At 38.6% G+C, this 15,347-nt stretch overlaps 2 protein-coding genes across 7 annotated transcripts in view; both read right to left on the bottom strand.

The window, feature by feature from the left end:
- lpin2 (lipin 2) overlaps window positions 1–2,537 on the bottom strand; it is a 28,956-nt gene extending 26,419 nt beyond the window's left edge. For all 3 annotated transcript variants that reach the window (XM_047369483.1, XM_047369485.1, XM_047369484.1), the window contains exon 1: window positions 2,381–2,537. The gene's annotated coding sequence lies outside the window, so the exon portion shown is untranslated. The remainder of the gene's footprint in view (window positions 1–2,380) is intronic.
- A 2,210-nt stretch (window positions 2,538–4,747) lies between these two features.
- The window catches only part of myom1a (myomesin 1a (skelemin)), a 33,516-nt gene continuing 22,916 nt past the window's right edge, over window positions 4,748–15,347 (bottom strand). For 3 of the 4 annotated variants that reach the window (XM_047369201.1, XM_047369199.1, XM_047369202.1), the window contains 12 exons: window positions 15,227–15,286; window positions 15,075–15,142; window positions 14,863–14,988; window positions 12,897–12,974; window positions 12,522–12,609; window positions 12,363–12,401; window positions 12,093–12,198; window positions 9,711–9,874; window positions 9,553–9,589; window positions 9,294–9,316; window positions 5,262–5,317; window positions 4,748–5,106 (listed from right to left, as the gene is read on the bottom strand). In XM_047369201.1, coding sequence (XP_047225157.1) covers window positions 4,843–5,106; window positions 5,262–5,317; window positions 9,294–9,316; window positions 9,553–9,589; window positions 9,711–9,874; window positions 12,093–12,198; window positions 12,363–12,401; window positions 12,522–12,609; window positions 12,897–12,974; window positions 14,863–14,988; window positions 15,075–15,142; window positions 15,227–15,286 — 1,109 coding nt within the window. In that variant the 3' untranslated portion in view covers window positions 4,748–4,842. The remainder of the gene's footprint in view (window positions 5,107–5,261; window positions 5,318–9,293; window positions 9,317–9,552; window positions 9,590–9,710; window positions 9,875–12,092; window positions 12,199–12,362; window positions 12,402–12,521; window positions 12,610–12,896; window positions 12,975–14,862; window positions 14,989–15,074; window positions 15,143–15,226; window positions 15,287–15,347) is intronic. The other variant, XM_047369200.1, reaches the window with a different exon arrangement.

Raw genomic sequence — 15,347 nt, 5'->3', positions numbered from 1 at the left:
CCAATATTCAATAGGACCCACCTACTCACCTTTGAATGATCGCCCTTGGGGTAAATACAGATATGTTATCGGCAACTGTTGTCAATTGTGCAAGACTGCCGTAAACACTGCCATCTTTTTACTGGGATTTACGCTTCAGAATGTGTACTTGTACTCATCCAGTGAGCTGCCAGGGCACAAAGATGTGAGCCAATTGGATGGGATCTTTACAGTGGCAGTGCACGGCTGATAAGGTAAAGCCAATTCCTATGAACGACTATGCAATGTTTTCTCCTGATAAGAGTAAAAGCTGAAGGGGGTAAAAAAACAAGCAGTTGTCGTCTGCACCCAGTTCTTGTCACATGTACATTACAATCTTTAATGTGTGTTCTTGTTATTGTGCATGACTTATCAGGTGGAGGTCAACAACACCAAGTTGATAAAGTCCAGCCTATAGTTTATCCAGTGTCCTGGACTCCAACATGCTTTCTGCTGCTGATTATCAATAGAACGCTGATTAAATGAACAAGTGATTACAAAACAAACTGAAACCTGTAAACACCGAAAGCATGAGAACTCCAGGAATTGCTCTATGTCTACAGTCAGCACGTTTCCTAACGATAGTTATGTGACTAGTTAATAGATGAAATGCAGTCCAAGTAGTAATGACAAAAACATGTTTTTCTCATTAAAAACCCTCCCTGATTTGGCCACCAGGGGTACCCTGGCTTGTTTTCTTGCTATGCTAAAACTTGTTCTGAAAGTGAAAACAGCAATGAATACAAAAGACAAAGGAAACTACTTCCATTGAGGTGTGAAATGTTAGAGGTGAGAACAGTTTTAGCAACTAGTTTTGCAAATATGTATGATATACATAATACTAAGGGATATAATGGCATCTCACAATGTTAAAATGTGATCATTTTCTCATCTAGAGGAAGTGTCTCACAAAGCACTGTCGATTTGTTGTCAGCATTACTTCACTGTGGCTAAATTAGCATTAAAAACCTATTACCAATGGGCAATACAGTAGACAAAACCTAAATGGTGATAGAGTCAAAGGCAGGAAAAGAACAATTTGTAAGCACCCTGCTTATAAACAATGCTGAAGTTAGCATCTGATTTTCACAGTTCAATATCTAAAACCCTTCTACTAGTAAAACATGACCTGAATTATTTTACAATACCTACAGATTTTTTAAATGCAATTTATGGTTTGTTAACTCCTTACTGGTGGAAACAAAAACACTGAAGCGTTCAATGATTGTTTTGGATACCACTGAGTAAAAAGTGTAACCAAAGAGTTTTTTGTTGTTGTTTTTTTTAAGAAATTTGAACTGGAATTGATCAGCTGGACATTAAAGTACTGAGACTGATCGAAACAGAACTGAAAGTTCTATACTGAGCCAATATATGGGAAAACAGTTTATGATCTGCAAATGCTTTACTCTTTCTGCAACAAAATAATGAACCGGAATAATTCTATACTGAACTGTGATTTGTTAACATACAGTCTTTAGATTGTGGAGCCTTCAATCTATATGTAAACCACAAAGAACGGTGATTTCTAAGTGGTTATTTTTCTGTAGTACTAGAAGCACCTTGGATAGCTTTCCTGAGTAAAAACATTGGGCAACTGTTGTACATATGTACTTATGCCAAAACCGGACTTCGGTTTTCAACACAGATTACAGATTAGTAAAGTCTCATCTTCTACTGCGAACCTAACAGCACAGACAGACAAGTCTTCTTAGCTGAATGTTTCTCCCAATGATGACCTGAGTAACCCATTTAAAAACGTAAGATAACACTGATCAGGTCAGCTGATGCTAACTCCCTGTATTTTCGCCACCTTCACAGTTACAAACAGCTTTAACCAGAAAATGTACTATCAGAAATCAAGGCAACAAAACACGAGACACGTCTTGCACGCTGAAATAAACGCGCGGAAATACAAAGAGAAAACGAAAACAAAAACACTATCTGTTTTAATCGGCATTGTTTCTCAGTTTTATACATTAACCTCATGATAACTTGAATGAAACACAGTTGACAGATAAATGAATGGAGACGGGGCTCTGCTAAGCTCAGCTAGCTTCACTGTTGTCGCCTGGTTGGACCTTACCGTTAATTAACGTCAAACGACCGGACAAATGACAGCAAGTCCGTCGGCAGATGGTTTCGACGAAGTCTCCGTATGTCAATTTATTTGTTCGATAAATAAATTACAACTCCACGAATGTTTGGCTCACGGTCAAATAATCTACATATGGCTAAACGGTAGCTTACCCAGCTTAAGATGCTAGCTACCATTAGCCAATGGTAGAACCAGAAATAAACGTTAACACGGAGCTGCGGACGCACAACATTTGTCGAAATCCTTCCCCTGATAAGCTCTTACCGCTCGGTTCCTTCAGCGAACTGCTGCCTACACTGGAAAGTTGTGATGTCTTCAGTGAGTCCCCATCATTTTCTCCGTGAAACTCCTCTGAAGCCTCTTGACGTGTCCCTGCTCGGACCACCGCGACTGACTGGTGTGTGTGTGTCTGTGTGTGTGTGTGTGTGTTGAGGTGAAAAGACACTCAGTCGCACAGAGTCTGCGCAGCTGGTGGGACGGTCCACAACTCACAGCTGATTAATTATTTAGTTGTTAACAATGTATGTCCATGCAAATCAAGGCCAGGGAATTTTTTAAGTTTTTTATAAAAAATTTTGTTGAACTTTTGCATTTTTTCTTATGTTATTTTTAGCCACCTCAACACAAAACAACCTGACGGTAGGGAAATAAATTTTTTGTTTGCTTTAATTTCTTTTAACTTTCTATATTTTGTAGTATTGTTGATTTATTTATTATTTTCGTTTGTATTACTTTGCAGTTCATTTGTAAATTTGTATTTTCAGCCATTTTCATATCTGTTGTGCCACATATTTCAGATAAAATAGACTTGATTGATCTCACAATTTGTATATTTTTGTCTGACTCTGTTTTTTGTTTTTTTATTGTTGTTGTTGTTCTTTTGCATCCTATATTCCATATAAAGATGCAGCAATAAACTGACCAGAGATTGTCTTCTGCCAAGTTTCTCCTGTAAACCCCAAGTACTTGAAGACCTGTCTTTTTTCTAATTTATTAAATGCATCAAAATTTATATCTCCACCCATTTTTGTGTATAAATGTACACACCAACTGTATGTATATTTTTTGTACAGTTATTGAATTTAATAAAACTTAGATAAAGATAAGGGGCATATGATTTGATGAATAATTAGGGATAATCCAACAATCCCTTGTTTTTTTTAATGGAGAGCCTTAGAATATTTCTATCTCCCTACTCCTCTGCACAGAAGCCCCCATAAACATGCAAGTACGTAGACTCAGGGTCTCCAGGGTTAACCGCAAGCTTATGTTATTTCTGTCAGGCTGTACTGGAAAGTATTATGTGGTATGGCATGTCAGCGTGGTATGGTAATCTCTCTGTGCAATTAAAATCGAAACTCAGTCATCTGGTCCACACTGCAATAAGAGTCATAGGTAGGACAAATAATTCCTCCCTGCAATCCATTTAGGAGGAGTCTGTCCTCAGACCTCCTCACAAAGTATGGTCATATCCTCAATTCACAATATGAACTGTTACCATCTGGCAAAAGGTACCCACTTGCAAACAAACCTAATAGATTCAAATATTAATTTGTCCCCACCTCCATCAGATTATTCAATATGGTAGGCGTAAGGATGAGGATTAATTAGTCAAGTTATGCTCTGGTGTGATTGTATGTTTCTAGAAACGAAATATGTTCTCCATGCCAAAGCCTCACTGTGGAGATTTATTCTAAGTACAAAAATAAGAGACTTGAAAAAGGTTTGGTTCCAGAATGACTATTTTCAGGTTTTCTCTTTGGGCTCTAAGTGAACTGCACACGTAATAAAAACAAGAATAAATCAGATTAATTATGGGTGACCATTTGTGCATTTTAGGAGAGGCTTTTTACTACAAAGAGTATGTTATCTAGAGATTTTTGAAGGCCTCTAAAGCCACCGCAGCTGTATTATGAGAGTAACTCTAATGAGAAACAGGATATTTAACTTGTTTATTACTGACTTAGCCTCAAACCAAATGTTTCGAGGCAGTTTATCACAGGCTTCCTCTTTATTGTACCTGAAATACTACATTCCTCCTTTTGTCAGAGGAAATTTTGGAGTGCAAAAAAATGGGGTGAGTTAGGAAGACAGGCTCCTGTCTATTCCAGTCATACCTGCACTGAGGTTTACGGGACATGAAAGACCACTTTAAATGAACAATTGTATTCCTAGTGTGTGTGTTGCCACAGTACCATTACTTCTGTACATCTGCCACAAAATGCTGACATGACTTGTATTTGTAGCTTGCAGACAGTTTATTACATCCAAACCAAAGATTAAACATGAAATGAAGCTGATCTCTGTTAAACATCTCAGGTTTTTTGGTAGGCCAATGCATATTTAATGCTGTTTATTTATTTATATATTTATAATTTTATGTTAGGTAGTCAACAATTCAAAGGTAAGCCAAGTGTAATACTTTAATAAAATTGGAAAATGTTTTGTATTTGAAATATTAATATTCAACTTCCATATGTAAGACTGAACTCATGCCAAGCAACTGCTAACACAAAGTCCTTTCTTTATTTTTAATTGTCAGTCAGTCAGTCAGAAATGTTTAATTGTTTCCTTCTTTGTTATTTTAAAAGCTCCTAAGCCCAGAGCATGTAAGAAGCATGAGAATTAATGTAAGATTTGTTTAACAGCTTTATTGCACCAGCATGTGCCTTGGTAATATTACTTAGAGACAGCTCAGTGAATTATCTCCATTTTCATTCTGACATTTAGTCTTTCTTCTCTTTGCTCTCCTCGTCAGGGTTGTACACGCTGACAGTGAACTCGCCGGCCTCCTTGCCGTACTTGTTCTTCACAATGAGAGCGTATTTGCCAGAATCGACCGTGGTGACGGCGGCGATCGTAATGCTGGCGAATTTGCCATGCTCAAACTTCAGGGTGTAGTGGTTGTCGGACACCAGCTCCTTGTCGTTCTTCACCCAGCACACCTCAGGCGTGGGCTCGCCCCACACGTTGCCAGTCAGGTTCAGGGACTGAGGAGGAAAGAGAATTTTGCAGAAGGTCTTTCAAACATACATTCAAAAGGAGATTTCATTAGGCTTCAAAGGAAAGAGGCACTCAAAGGAATGACACAATGATGAACAGAGGTTCAGAGTGTGTTTGTGGTGAAATTATTTAGGTCCTTTACCTTGCCCTCTTGGATCGCAACCACATCTGGCAGGCCTCCAACAACACGAGCACGATCTAAGTAAGAAAAACAAGATCAAAAGCTAAAAATATTAGTATTTGCTTGTGGACAACATATTTTTTACCTACCTTGCTCTTTGAGTAGTTAAGTGTATGTGTATCTCAATACATTAGAATATAAACATCAAGTTAATCTATTTTAGTAATTCAGTGGTATACATTTTCGTTGTAGACATACTGATATATTTCAAGCATTTATTTATTTTATTTTGATGACAGCTTACAGCTAATGGAAACCCAAAATTCAGTTTCTCATAAAAAGTTTAAATTAGCCCAATAAAAAAGGATTTCTAATGCACTATCTACTGAGAAGTAAGTATATGTACTGTACTGTATATGCACCAATATTTTTTCGGGGATAATGATGCATGAATCATTGTATCAGTTCTGCATGGCATGGAGGTCATCTGCCTGGGGCTCTGCTGAGGTCTTAAAGCTCAGGTTGCTTAAATAGCAGCATTCAGTTCATTTGTGTGGTTGGGCAGGTTTTTCTCATCTTTCCCTTGACAATACACTATGAAGTTTAGATCAGAAGAGTTTGCTGACTAATCAAGCCAATCAGTCACACAATGAAAATCAAACCACTTTTGGCAGTGTTGACAGGTGCCAAGTCTTGCTGGAAAATGCTAACAAAATCAGCCCCTCCCTCAGCTCTAAAATGTCCTGGTAAATTGCTACGTTGACTTTGAACTTGAGAAAACACAGTGAATACTATGGGGTAAGAGCGCTGTCAAAAACGATGTGTATGTAAAGACGGAAATGTGTGCATATTAATCAATAGTTGTGCATAAGTAAAATCAAAAAGAGGTATTGTATAATTTTTCTATGAGAATACAAAATAAAATGTTACAGCTTCAAGAAATTGCAAACACAAAGTTCAAGTTTACAGTTGTGGTTTATTCTTTGTGAATACAATATGCTATAACAGTTTGTGAATACGATTTCTTTTCTTTGAGAATACAAATGTACAGGTCCTTCTCAAAATATTAGCATATTGTGATAAAGTTCATTATTTTCCATAATGTCATTATGAAAATTTAACATTCATATATTTTAGATTCATTGCACACTAACTGAAATATTTCAGGTCTTTTATTGTCTTAATACGGATGATTGTGGCATACAGCTCATGAAAACCCAAAATTCCTATCTCACAAAATTAGCATATTTCATCCGACCAATAAAAGAAAAGTGTTTTTAATACAAAAAACGTCAACCTTCAAATAATCATGTACAGTTATGCACTCAATACTTGGTCGGGAATCCTTTGGCAGAAATGACTGCTTCAATGCGGCGTGGCATGGAGGCAATCAGCCTGTGGCACTGCTGAGGTCTTATGGAGGCCCAGGATGCTTCGATAGCGGCCTCTAGCTCATCCAGAATGTTGGGTCTTGAGTCTCTCAACGTTCTCTTCACAATATCCCACAGATTCTCTATGGGGTTCAGGTCAGGAGAGTTGGCAGGCCAATTGAGCACAGTGATACCATGGTCAGTAAACCATTTACCAGTGGTTTTGGCACTGTGAGCAGGTGCCAGGTCGTGCTGAAAAATGAAATGCTCCAAAATCTCCTGATAGCTAGCTGCATTGACCCTGCCCTTGATAAAACACAGTGGACCAACACCAGCAGCTGACACGGCACCCCAGACCATCACTGACTGTGGGTACTTGACACTGGACTTCTGGCATTTTGGCATTTCCTTCTCCCCAGTCTTCCTCCAGACTCTGGCACCATGATTTCCGAATGACATGCAGAATTTGCTTTCATCCAAAAAAAGTACTTTGGACCACTGAGCAACAGTCCAGTGCTGCTTCTCTGTAGCCCAGGTCAGGCGCTTCTGCCGCTGTTTCTGGTTCAAAAGTGGCTTGACCTGGGGAATGCGGCACCTGTAGCCCATTTCCTGCACACGCCTGTGCACGGTGGCTCAGGATGTTTCTACTCCAGACTCAGTCCACTGCTTCCGCAGGTCCCCCAAGGTCTGGAATCGGCCCTTCTCCACAATCTTCCTCAGGGTCCGGTCACCTCTTCTCGTTGTGCAGCGTTTTCTGCCACACTTTTTCCTTCCCACAGACTTCCCACTGAGGTGCCTTGATACAGCACTCTGGGAACGGCCTATTAGTTCAGAAATGTCTTTCTGTGTCTTACCCTCTTGCTTGAGGGTGTCAATAGTGGCCTTCTGGACAGCAGTCAGGTCGGCAGTCTTACCCATGATTGGGGTTTTGAGTGATGAACCAGGCTGGGAGTTTTAAAGGCCTCAGGGATCTTTTGCAGGTGTTTAGAGTTAACTCGTTGATTCAGATGATTAGGTTCATTGCTCGTTTAGAGACCCTTTTAATGATATGCTAATTTTGTGAGATAGGAATTTTGGGTTTTCATGAGCTGTATGCCAAAATCATCCGTATTAAGACAATAAATTACCCTGAAATATTTCAGTTAGTGTGCAATGAATCTAAAATATATGAATGTTAGATTTTCATTATGACATTATGGAAAATAATGAACTTTATCACAATATGCTAATATTTTGAGAAGGACCTGTACATCAGGTGACTTGGTGTCACGTGATCTCAGGCTCAGAATATAGTGGGTGGAGTTATACAGTGATGTTCAGTAGGTGGCGGTATGCACCTCTGAATTTGTTGTGAACCGCCAGCAGAAGAAGAGAAGAAGAAGTAGGAGCACTAGCGCTAAGATGACGGGCCAAGAAACTACGGTACAAAGCCAGGTAATGTTAAAAGGTTTATATATGTCTTAATGTCGTTAATATATGCTCTTGGTCCGTTCTTTTGGCGCTAGTGCTGCTACTTCTTCTTCTCTTCTTCTGCTTACGGTTCGCAACAAATTCAGAGGTGCATACTGCCACCTACTGTACATCATTTTATAACTCCACCCACTATATCCTGAGCCTGAGATCACGTGACACCAAGTCGCGTAAATTCGTATTCTCAAAGAAAATAAATCGTATTCACAAACTGTTATAGCATATTGTATTCATAAAGAATAAACCACAACTGTAAACTTGAACTTTGTGTTTGTAATTTCTTGACGCTGTAACATTTTATTTTGTATTCTTCTAGAGAAAATAAATACCTCTTTTGGATTTTATGTGTGCACAACCATTGACTAATATGCACACATTTCCGTCTTTACATACACATTGTTTTTGATAGCGTTCTTACCCCATAGAACACACATTAGCAGATTACACAGCACCCCAAATCATCACTGATTGTGGAAACTTCACATTGGACCTCAACAACTTTCTGTGCCTCTCCAATCTTCCTACAGATTCTCGGACCTTGATTTCTGAAATGCAAAATGTACTTTTATCTGAGAAGAAGGGTTCGGTAAGAGTAATTTTTCTTCTTAGCCCAGGTAAGATGCTTCTGACATTGCCTCTGTTTCATAACACAAGTAATGCGGCAGTTGTAGCCCGTTTCGTAGGTGTGTGCAGCCCACACCTTGTGAATCTTCCCGTAACTCATAAATGGATTTTGCTCCACAATCCTCTCAAGGCTGTGGATATCTGTTTTTTTCAACCACGCTTTTTCCTTCCACTTAACTTTCCATTAATACACGAGGTTATAGAACTATGTAAAGCGAGAGCCTCAGTAGCAATGAAAATCATCAGCTTGCCCCCCTTGTGGAGTGCGTTGCTAAACAACTGTCAATTCACCAGTCTTCCCCTGAATTGCATAGGCCAAGACCATAAACAACACATGTATGTTTAAAATCATTTTTCTGCTTGGTCTTATGTAATATTCAAATTTTGAGAGAAGCTGAATTTTGGGTTTGAAATAGGGTTTTTGTTGGCTGTAGGCCATTGTCATTAAAGTTCATAGAAATAAAAGCTTGAAATACATAATTTTGTGAGTAATAAATCCATAAAATATGGGTTTCATTTAAACTAGGAAAATGTTACATTATTTCATGAAAGACCATGACCAGGAAAACTAGGAGGAAGAATCACTTACTTCTCTCAGCAATTGCTGCCGCTCTACAGAAAGAAAGAGACATGAGAATGTCAGAAGTGTCTAAAAATGTTATCAGGGTTATTAATAAGTTATACAATAACAGGAAATGTGTTGTGTGTCTCTAGAAGGCTCACAAAGTACATGCCGCTTATTTTAGCTTTGAGACAGTTTTTGCTATTTATGCACATAAACATCCTTGAATGCAAAAATACAGCATTACACACATGAATAATGGAGTTAGATGAGTTTGTTTACTTACTTGAGCCTTTGGAATTCTTCAAATGCCTCTTCCCATGCTGCAAAACAGCATATTAGCATTTATGATTAGAAAGATACTAATAAAACTAAATCAAATAGGATGTAATTTTTTATAATGAGGAGCAACTCTCTCCTTTTGAGTGAAAAACTTTCCCTTACCCTTGCCAGTCAGATCCAAGACCCTCTTCACGCCATCCTTGCCATCAAAGATATCCATGGTGTACTTGCCCTTGTCCTTCTCGGTGGGTTCATTGATCTTAAGCCAAAGCTGCTCCCCTGTGACGCCAGACTTAACTCTCTCTGAGGCTGCAATCTTGGCATCTCTGATCAAGAAATCCAGAGCACACAGATCAAGTGGTTAAGACTGCTTTTTTATTTAGAATCCAGAACACTTCAGTGTGGCAGTTTCAAGGGTCCGCTTCAATCCCTACTAATCTAGCTTTTAAAGTCTATATTATGAGAAAATACCATGTTAACAGTATCCGTTGATTGTTTCCTGATGATTTTCATTACCATCAAAACATAATGCAAACAAACTGAGTGTATATAAACAGAAATATTTAAATGTTCAAATCAGATTTCCTCTATACAGGTCCTTCTCAAAATATTAGCATATTGTGATAAAGTTCATTATTTTCCATAATGTAATTATGAAAATTTAACATTCATATATTTTAGATTCATTGCACACTAACTGAAATATTTCAGGTCTTTTATTGTCTTAATACGGATGATTTTGGCATACAGCTCATGAAAACCCAAAATTCCTATCTCACAAAATTAGCATATTTTATCCGACCAATAAAAGAAAAGTGTTTTTAATACAAAAAACGTCAACCTTCAAATAATCATGTACAGTTATGCACTCAATACTTGGTCGGGAATCCTTTTGCAGAAGTGACTGCTTCAATGCGGCGTGGCATGGAGGCAATCAGCTTGTGGCACTGCTGTGGTCTTATGGAGGCCCAGGATGCTTCGATAGCGGCCTTTAGCTCATCCAGAGTGTTGGGTCTTGAGTCTCTCAACGTTCTCTTCACAATATCCCACAGATTCTCTATGGGGTTCAGGTCAGGAGAGTTGGCAGGCCAATTGAGCACAGTGATACCATGGTCAGTAAACCATTTACCAGTGGTTTTGGCACTGTGAGCAGGTGCCAGGTCATGCTGAAAAATGAAATCTTCATCTCCATAAAGCTTTTCAGCAGATGGAAGCATGAAGTGCTCCAAAATCTCCTGATAGCTAGCTGCATTGACCCTGCCCTTGATAAAACACAGTGGACCAACACCAGCAGCTGACACGGCGCCCCAGACCATCACTGACTGTGGGTACTTGACACTGGACTTCTGGCATTTTGGCATTTTCTTCTACCGAGTCTTCCTCCAGACTCTGGCACCTTGATTTCCGAATGACATGCAGAATTTGCTTTCATCCGAAAAACGTACTTTGGACCACTGAGCAACAGTCCAGTGCTGCTTCTCTGTAGCCCAGATCAGGCGCTTCTGCCGCTGTTTCTGGTTCAAAAGTGGCTTGACCTGGGGAATGCGGCACCTGTAGCCCATTTCCTGCACACGCCTGTGCACGGTGGTTCTGGATGTTTCTACTCCAGACTCAGTCCACTGCTTCCGCAGGTCCCCCAAGGTCTGGAATCGGCCCTTCTCCACAATCTTCCTCAGGGTCCGGTCACCTCTTCTCGTTGTGCAGCGTTTTCTGCCACACTTTTTCCTTCCCACAGACTTCCCACTGAGGTGCCTTGATACAGCACTCTGGGAACAGCCTATTCGTTCAGAAATTTCTTTCTGTGTCGTACCCTCTTGCTTGAGGGTGTCAATAGTGGCCTTCTGGACAGCAGTCAGGTCGGCAGTCTTACCCATGATTGGGGTTTTGAGTGATGAACCAGGCTGGGAGTTTTAAAGGCCTCAGGAATCTTTTGCAGGTGTTTAGAGTTAACTCGTTGATTCAGATGATTAGGTTCATAGCTCGTTTAGAGACCCTTTTAATGATATGCTAATTTTGTGAGATAGGAATTTTGGGTTTTCATGAGCTGTATGCCAAAATCATCCGTATTAAGACAATAAAAGACCTGAAATATTTCAGTTAGTGTGCAATGAATCTAAAATATATGAATGTTAAATTTTCATAATGACATTATGGAAAATAATGAACTTTATCACAATATGCTAATATTTTGAGAAGGACCTGTATGGTCAAATCAAGACACACATAGTTCATCAGAACCAGGACTCTGAATTTTGTTTTAAATTTAAAACCCTTTCTGACTATTTTGTACTAAACAGGTTTTCTTCTGGTCTTTTTCTTTGCTTAACATTGACCTTAAAGGTTTTTGATAAAAATCTTGCTAAATCAGATTATTTACAGCATAATGATGAAAGTAAACACTAATAAACGTATGAATAAACTGCTATACAAAATAATCTTCAACTATATTACAATTTGATGCATGTTGGTCAATCCCTTGATAATAATAAATTGGACCATAATTTTTAGGGTGTAAAATAAATCTATGATGTCAATGTTACGTACTTGTGAAGCCAACCAACAGGCAGATTCTCATCATAATATGTGACATTGGAGTAGAGGATGATGCCATTTTCAGTACTCATAATTTGGACGTCACTTGAAGAATTAGCTGCAAGGAAAATAGGAAAAACAGTGTTTTCTTTGACACACTGTTGACACACTGTGGACCATGGAGAAATTGTTATGCAGTGAGACATAGGTGCAGACATTGGCGCTGTTTTCATTTTGTGTGTTTCTCGTATAAATTGTTCTTCAGCGTTAATAGTGACTCACCAATAACTCTGAAAAGCTCATTCATTACAGCTTGATATCCTGGGGAAAATAACATAAATAATATTTATTTGATCTTTATGAATACTTTAATGCAACTTTAACAGGTTTGTACCTTTCCTCTGAATTTTCTGCTAGCAAAATCTAGAAAGAGTTGCTCACCTGCTTCTGTTAGGTTGAAGGCGCTCTTATCTTTTCCTCTCTCGTCTCTCAGGAAGACCTCATAAATACCTGCATCTTGTTTGGAGATCTAATTTTTCAAAAAGCCACATGAGTATCCTTGAGACAATAAAGATTTATCTTCCAAATTAAATTACACGGGAACACAATATAATTCTTGAGACAGTATAAATATTGTTCAGACAGTATTAAAGCAAGACAGTGACCAGCTAAACTGAAAAGCCAAGCTTTTCTGCCGCCCATGATGCTGTAGGCGTTAAAACATGGAATGATGGAGGAAAACATGAAAAAGGTAAGACACAGAGGACACATGGAGACATTAGGCGAAAACTTATGGCAGATAGATTATGTCCAGACTTTAGGTCTTGGTGGCAGGGGAACGTCCTTTGATGATGTTTTTTTCCTTCCTTTCTTATGCTCTTCTATATTAACCCACTGTAAATTAGACAAATGAGCCGGTTAATGCAAATGCGACCGACAAGAACTTATGCAATGACACCAACCCTTTGGTTTGTAATGAAAGATCAATATAACTTCTCTGGCACTTTTACTGATAAAACAGATCAAGAGTCTGACAAAGGCAGTTATCATTGTTTAATTGAAGTTGCTAGAGGAGTTTAATTGAATTTAGAGTTAGAGATGAAATGAATGAATGAAGCACATAGATAAACCACATGCTATAGATCCAATGTGTAGTTCTGATGAGAAATTTGCATAGACTGATCATCGGCATGAATGTTTTGTTTTTTCATTAGTGTCTTTTAATGATGCATTTGATCGTTTCTTTTTCCATGGTGGTTTAATTATAAGATATACAACTTCAATTATTTTTAAAAAGCTCCACAAGTTTGAACCTAATGTGGATTTTCTCTAAACCATACAGGATATTATACGTACAGCCTGAAATATGTAGATACACCTACAATAATATTTTCTTTACAGTTCCTTAGCAAGATGCATTTCAAATTTATTTGGTTCAAAACTCGTTAAGCTGCGCATAGAACACGTGCTTTTTTGTAGTCATCAACAAGCTTCTGGCATAAACTGTCTCCCTCTCTCATAATCATTTAGACTTTAGGTTTTTCTGAGTTCTGTGTTTATTTGGTTCTTTCTTGTGTTCAATAGCAGATAAATGTATTCCCAAATTTCTCTGTGCCAGCATTGATCGGGGTTTTTTCCCACGTTCCACTGCAGTAATTCTAGTCATTCGCCCTCAATATTTCTGCTCATGCTCCCCCTATAGCTCTAGCACATTGCTTTCATTACACTGACCTGTTCCTCGCACCAATAATCATTGTTCCAGAATTGAATCTCTTTGTTTTTAACCACTTTATGCTGGATTCTCCTGTTGTCAGCCAATTGTTTCTCTGTTTGGCTTCCAGTTGGGCTCATTCTGTGCTCTTCCAAGTTTGTGAGTCTGTTCTTTGTTTTGTCATTAAATCACTTGGGCATGACTCTGCCTGCCTCCTGACTGTGTTCAGTTCCTTCTTAACTAAAACTTATGCCGTCCTCAGATGAACAGAAATTGGAACAACAGAGGCTGACAACAGTGACCACTTTTACGTCACAACGGGCCTGGTAAGTGAAGAAAAAAAACGACGGCTTGCTCTCAGATGAACAGATTCAAGCATAACTGAAAACCGCATCTGCATACATAGGGAGTCCAAATGCCTTCTGCAGAAATGTATGATGCTTTGATGAGACAAGGATTGAGGTCCACACTGACAAGAATGTTTAGAGGAGTTGAGGAGACCTGAACAGCAGCTAGATGAGTTTAACTTGGACACAACAGGGTGTGTCAATAGGACTGACCTCAAACACACATCTAAACTTATTTTGGAATAAATGAAACAACCTGACATTGACCCAGATTAGCCCTGATCTTAACCCTGTTATTTATAATTAATCCACCCCAGACAAATACTGTTCAAATGCATCAGTAAAAGCCCAAATTTAATATCGCTATTGGTTAATATGAATGAATAAATAAACTTCTGACCAGAACTGTGTGGACTGAAAAAGTCCTCATTTGTCAAAAACAAATTAAATGTAACAATTCAATTTGTTTATTCAAATTCCTCAGTAGAACAATCTACTGTTTTAAGTCTAGCAGTGCTTAGGTGACACTATGAAAGGTAAATATATATCTATATAGAACAGCATTTTTATGTTTTATTCTATGTGTCAGAGGGGTATGAATAGCAACACAACATTTTGTAAAGCTCTACAATGAACGCTGAGCTCCATTCCTGCATCGATTTCAGCACTTTACTCATAAGCACCCAACTCCTCACAAAGTACACCCTCGGTCTAACAGACTGACCTTTCCAATATTAAAGGTCAGCTCACTGTCCTTTTTCTCGATTTTCTCAGCATCCTCATCCTCCTCTGCAATCTCAATGCAGTCCTTAGACCAAATGATCTCGGTCTCTGGTTTGATATTTCCAATCTGTAGAAGAAGGAAGTGATCAATTTGGGGCACATGAATTAAAAGGTTAATATCAGCAGCCTCATATTGTTAAAGTTTTTTTTCACCTTGCATTTTAACAGCACATTGCATTCTGGAGTGACAGTAAACCCAAGGTACTCAACAAAATGAGGACCTGTTCATAGTAAACAGAATAGTTAGAGAAACATAGAAATAAGCAAAAATCTTAATATGTTGGAGGTAAGACATTACTCCTTGCCTTGTTTCCTGACCCATTCTGCCCTCTCAAACTCAGATTTCCTTTGTAGCTCCCTGAATTCTGCATTAAAGCAAGAAACATATTCATTCTTAGACACTTTTTTCAAAATCACAGATAAACG

The sequence above is a fragment of the Girardinichthys multiradiatus genome, chromosome 6 (assembly GCF_021462225.1).
Source record: "Girardinichthys multiradiatus isolate DD_20200921_A chromosome 6, DD_fGirMul_XY1, whole genome shotgun sequence".
In the NCBI taxonomy this organism is placed as follows: domain Eukaryota; kingdom Metazoa; phylum Chordata; class Actinopteri; order Cyprinodontiformes; family Goodeidae; genus Girardinichthys; species Girardinichthys multiradiatus.
The sequence above is the reverse complement of the archived record's forward strand: the minus strand, read 5'-3'. Positions and strand labels throughout refer to the sequence as shown.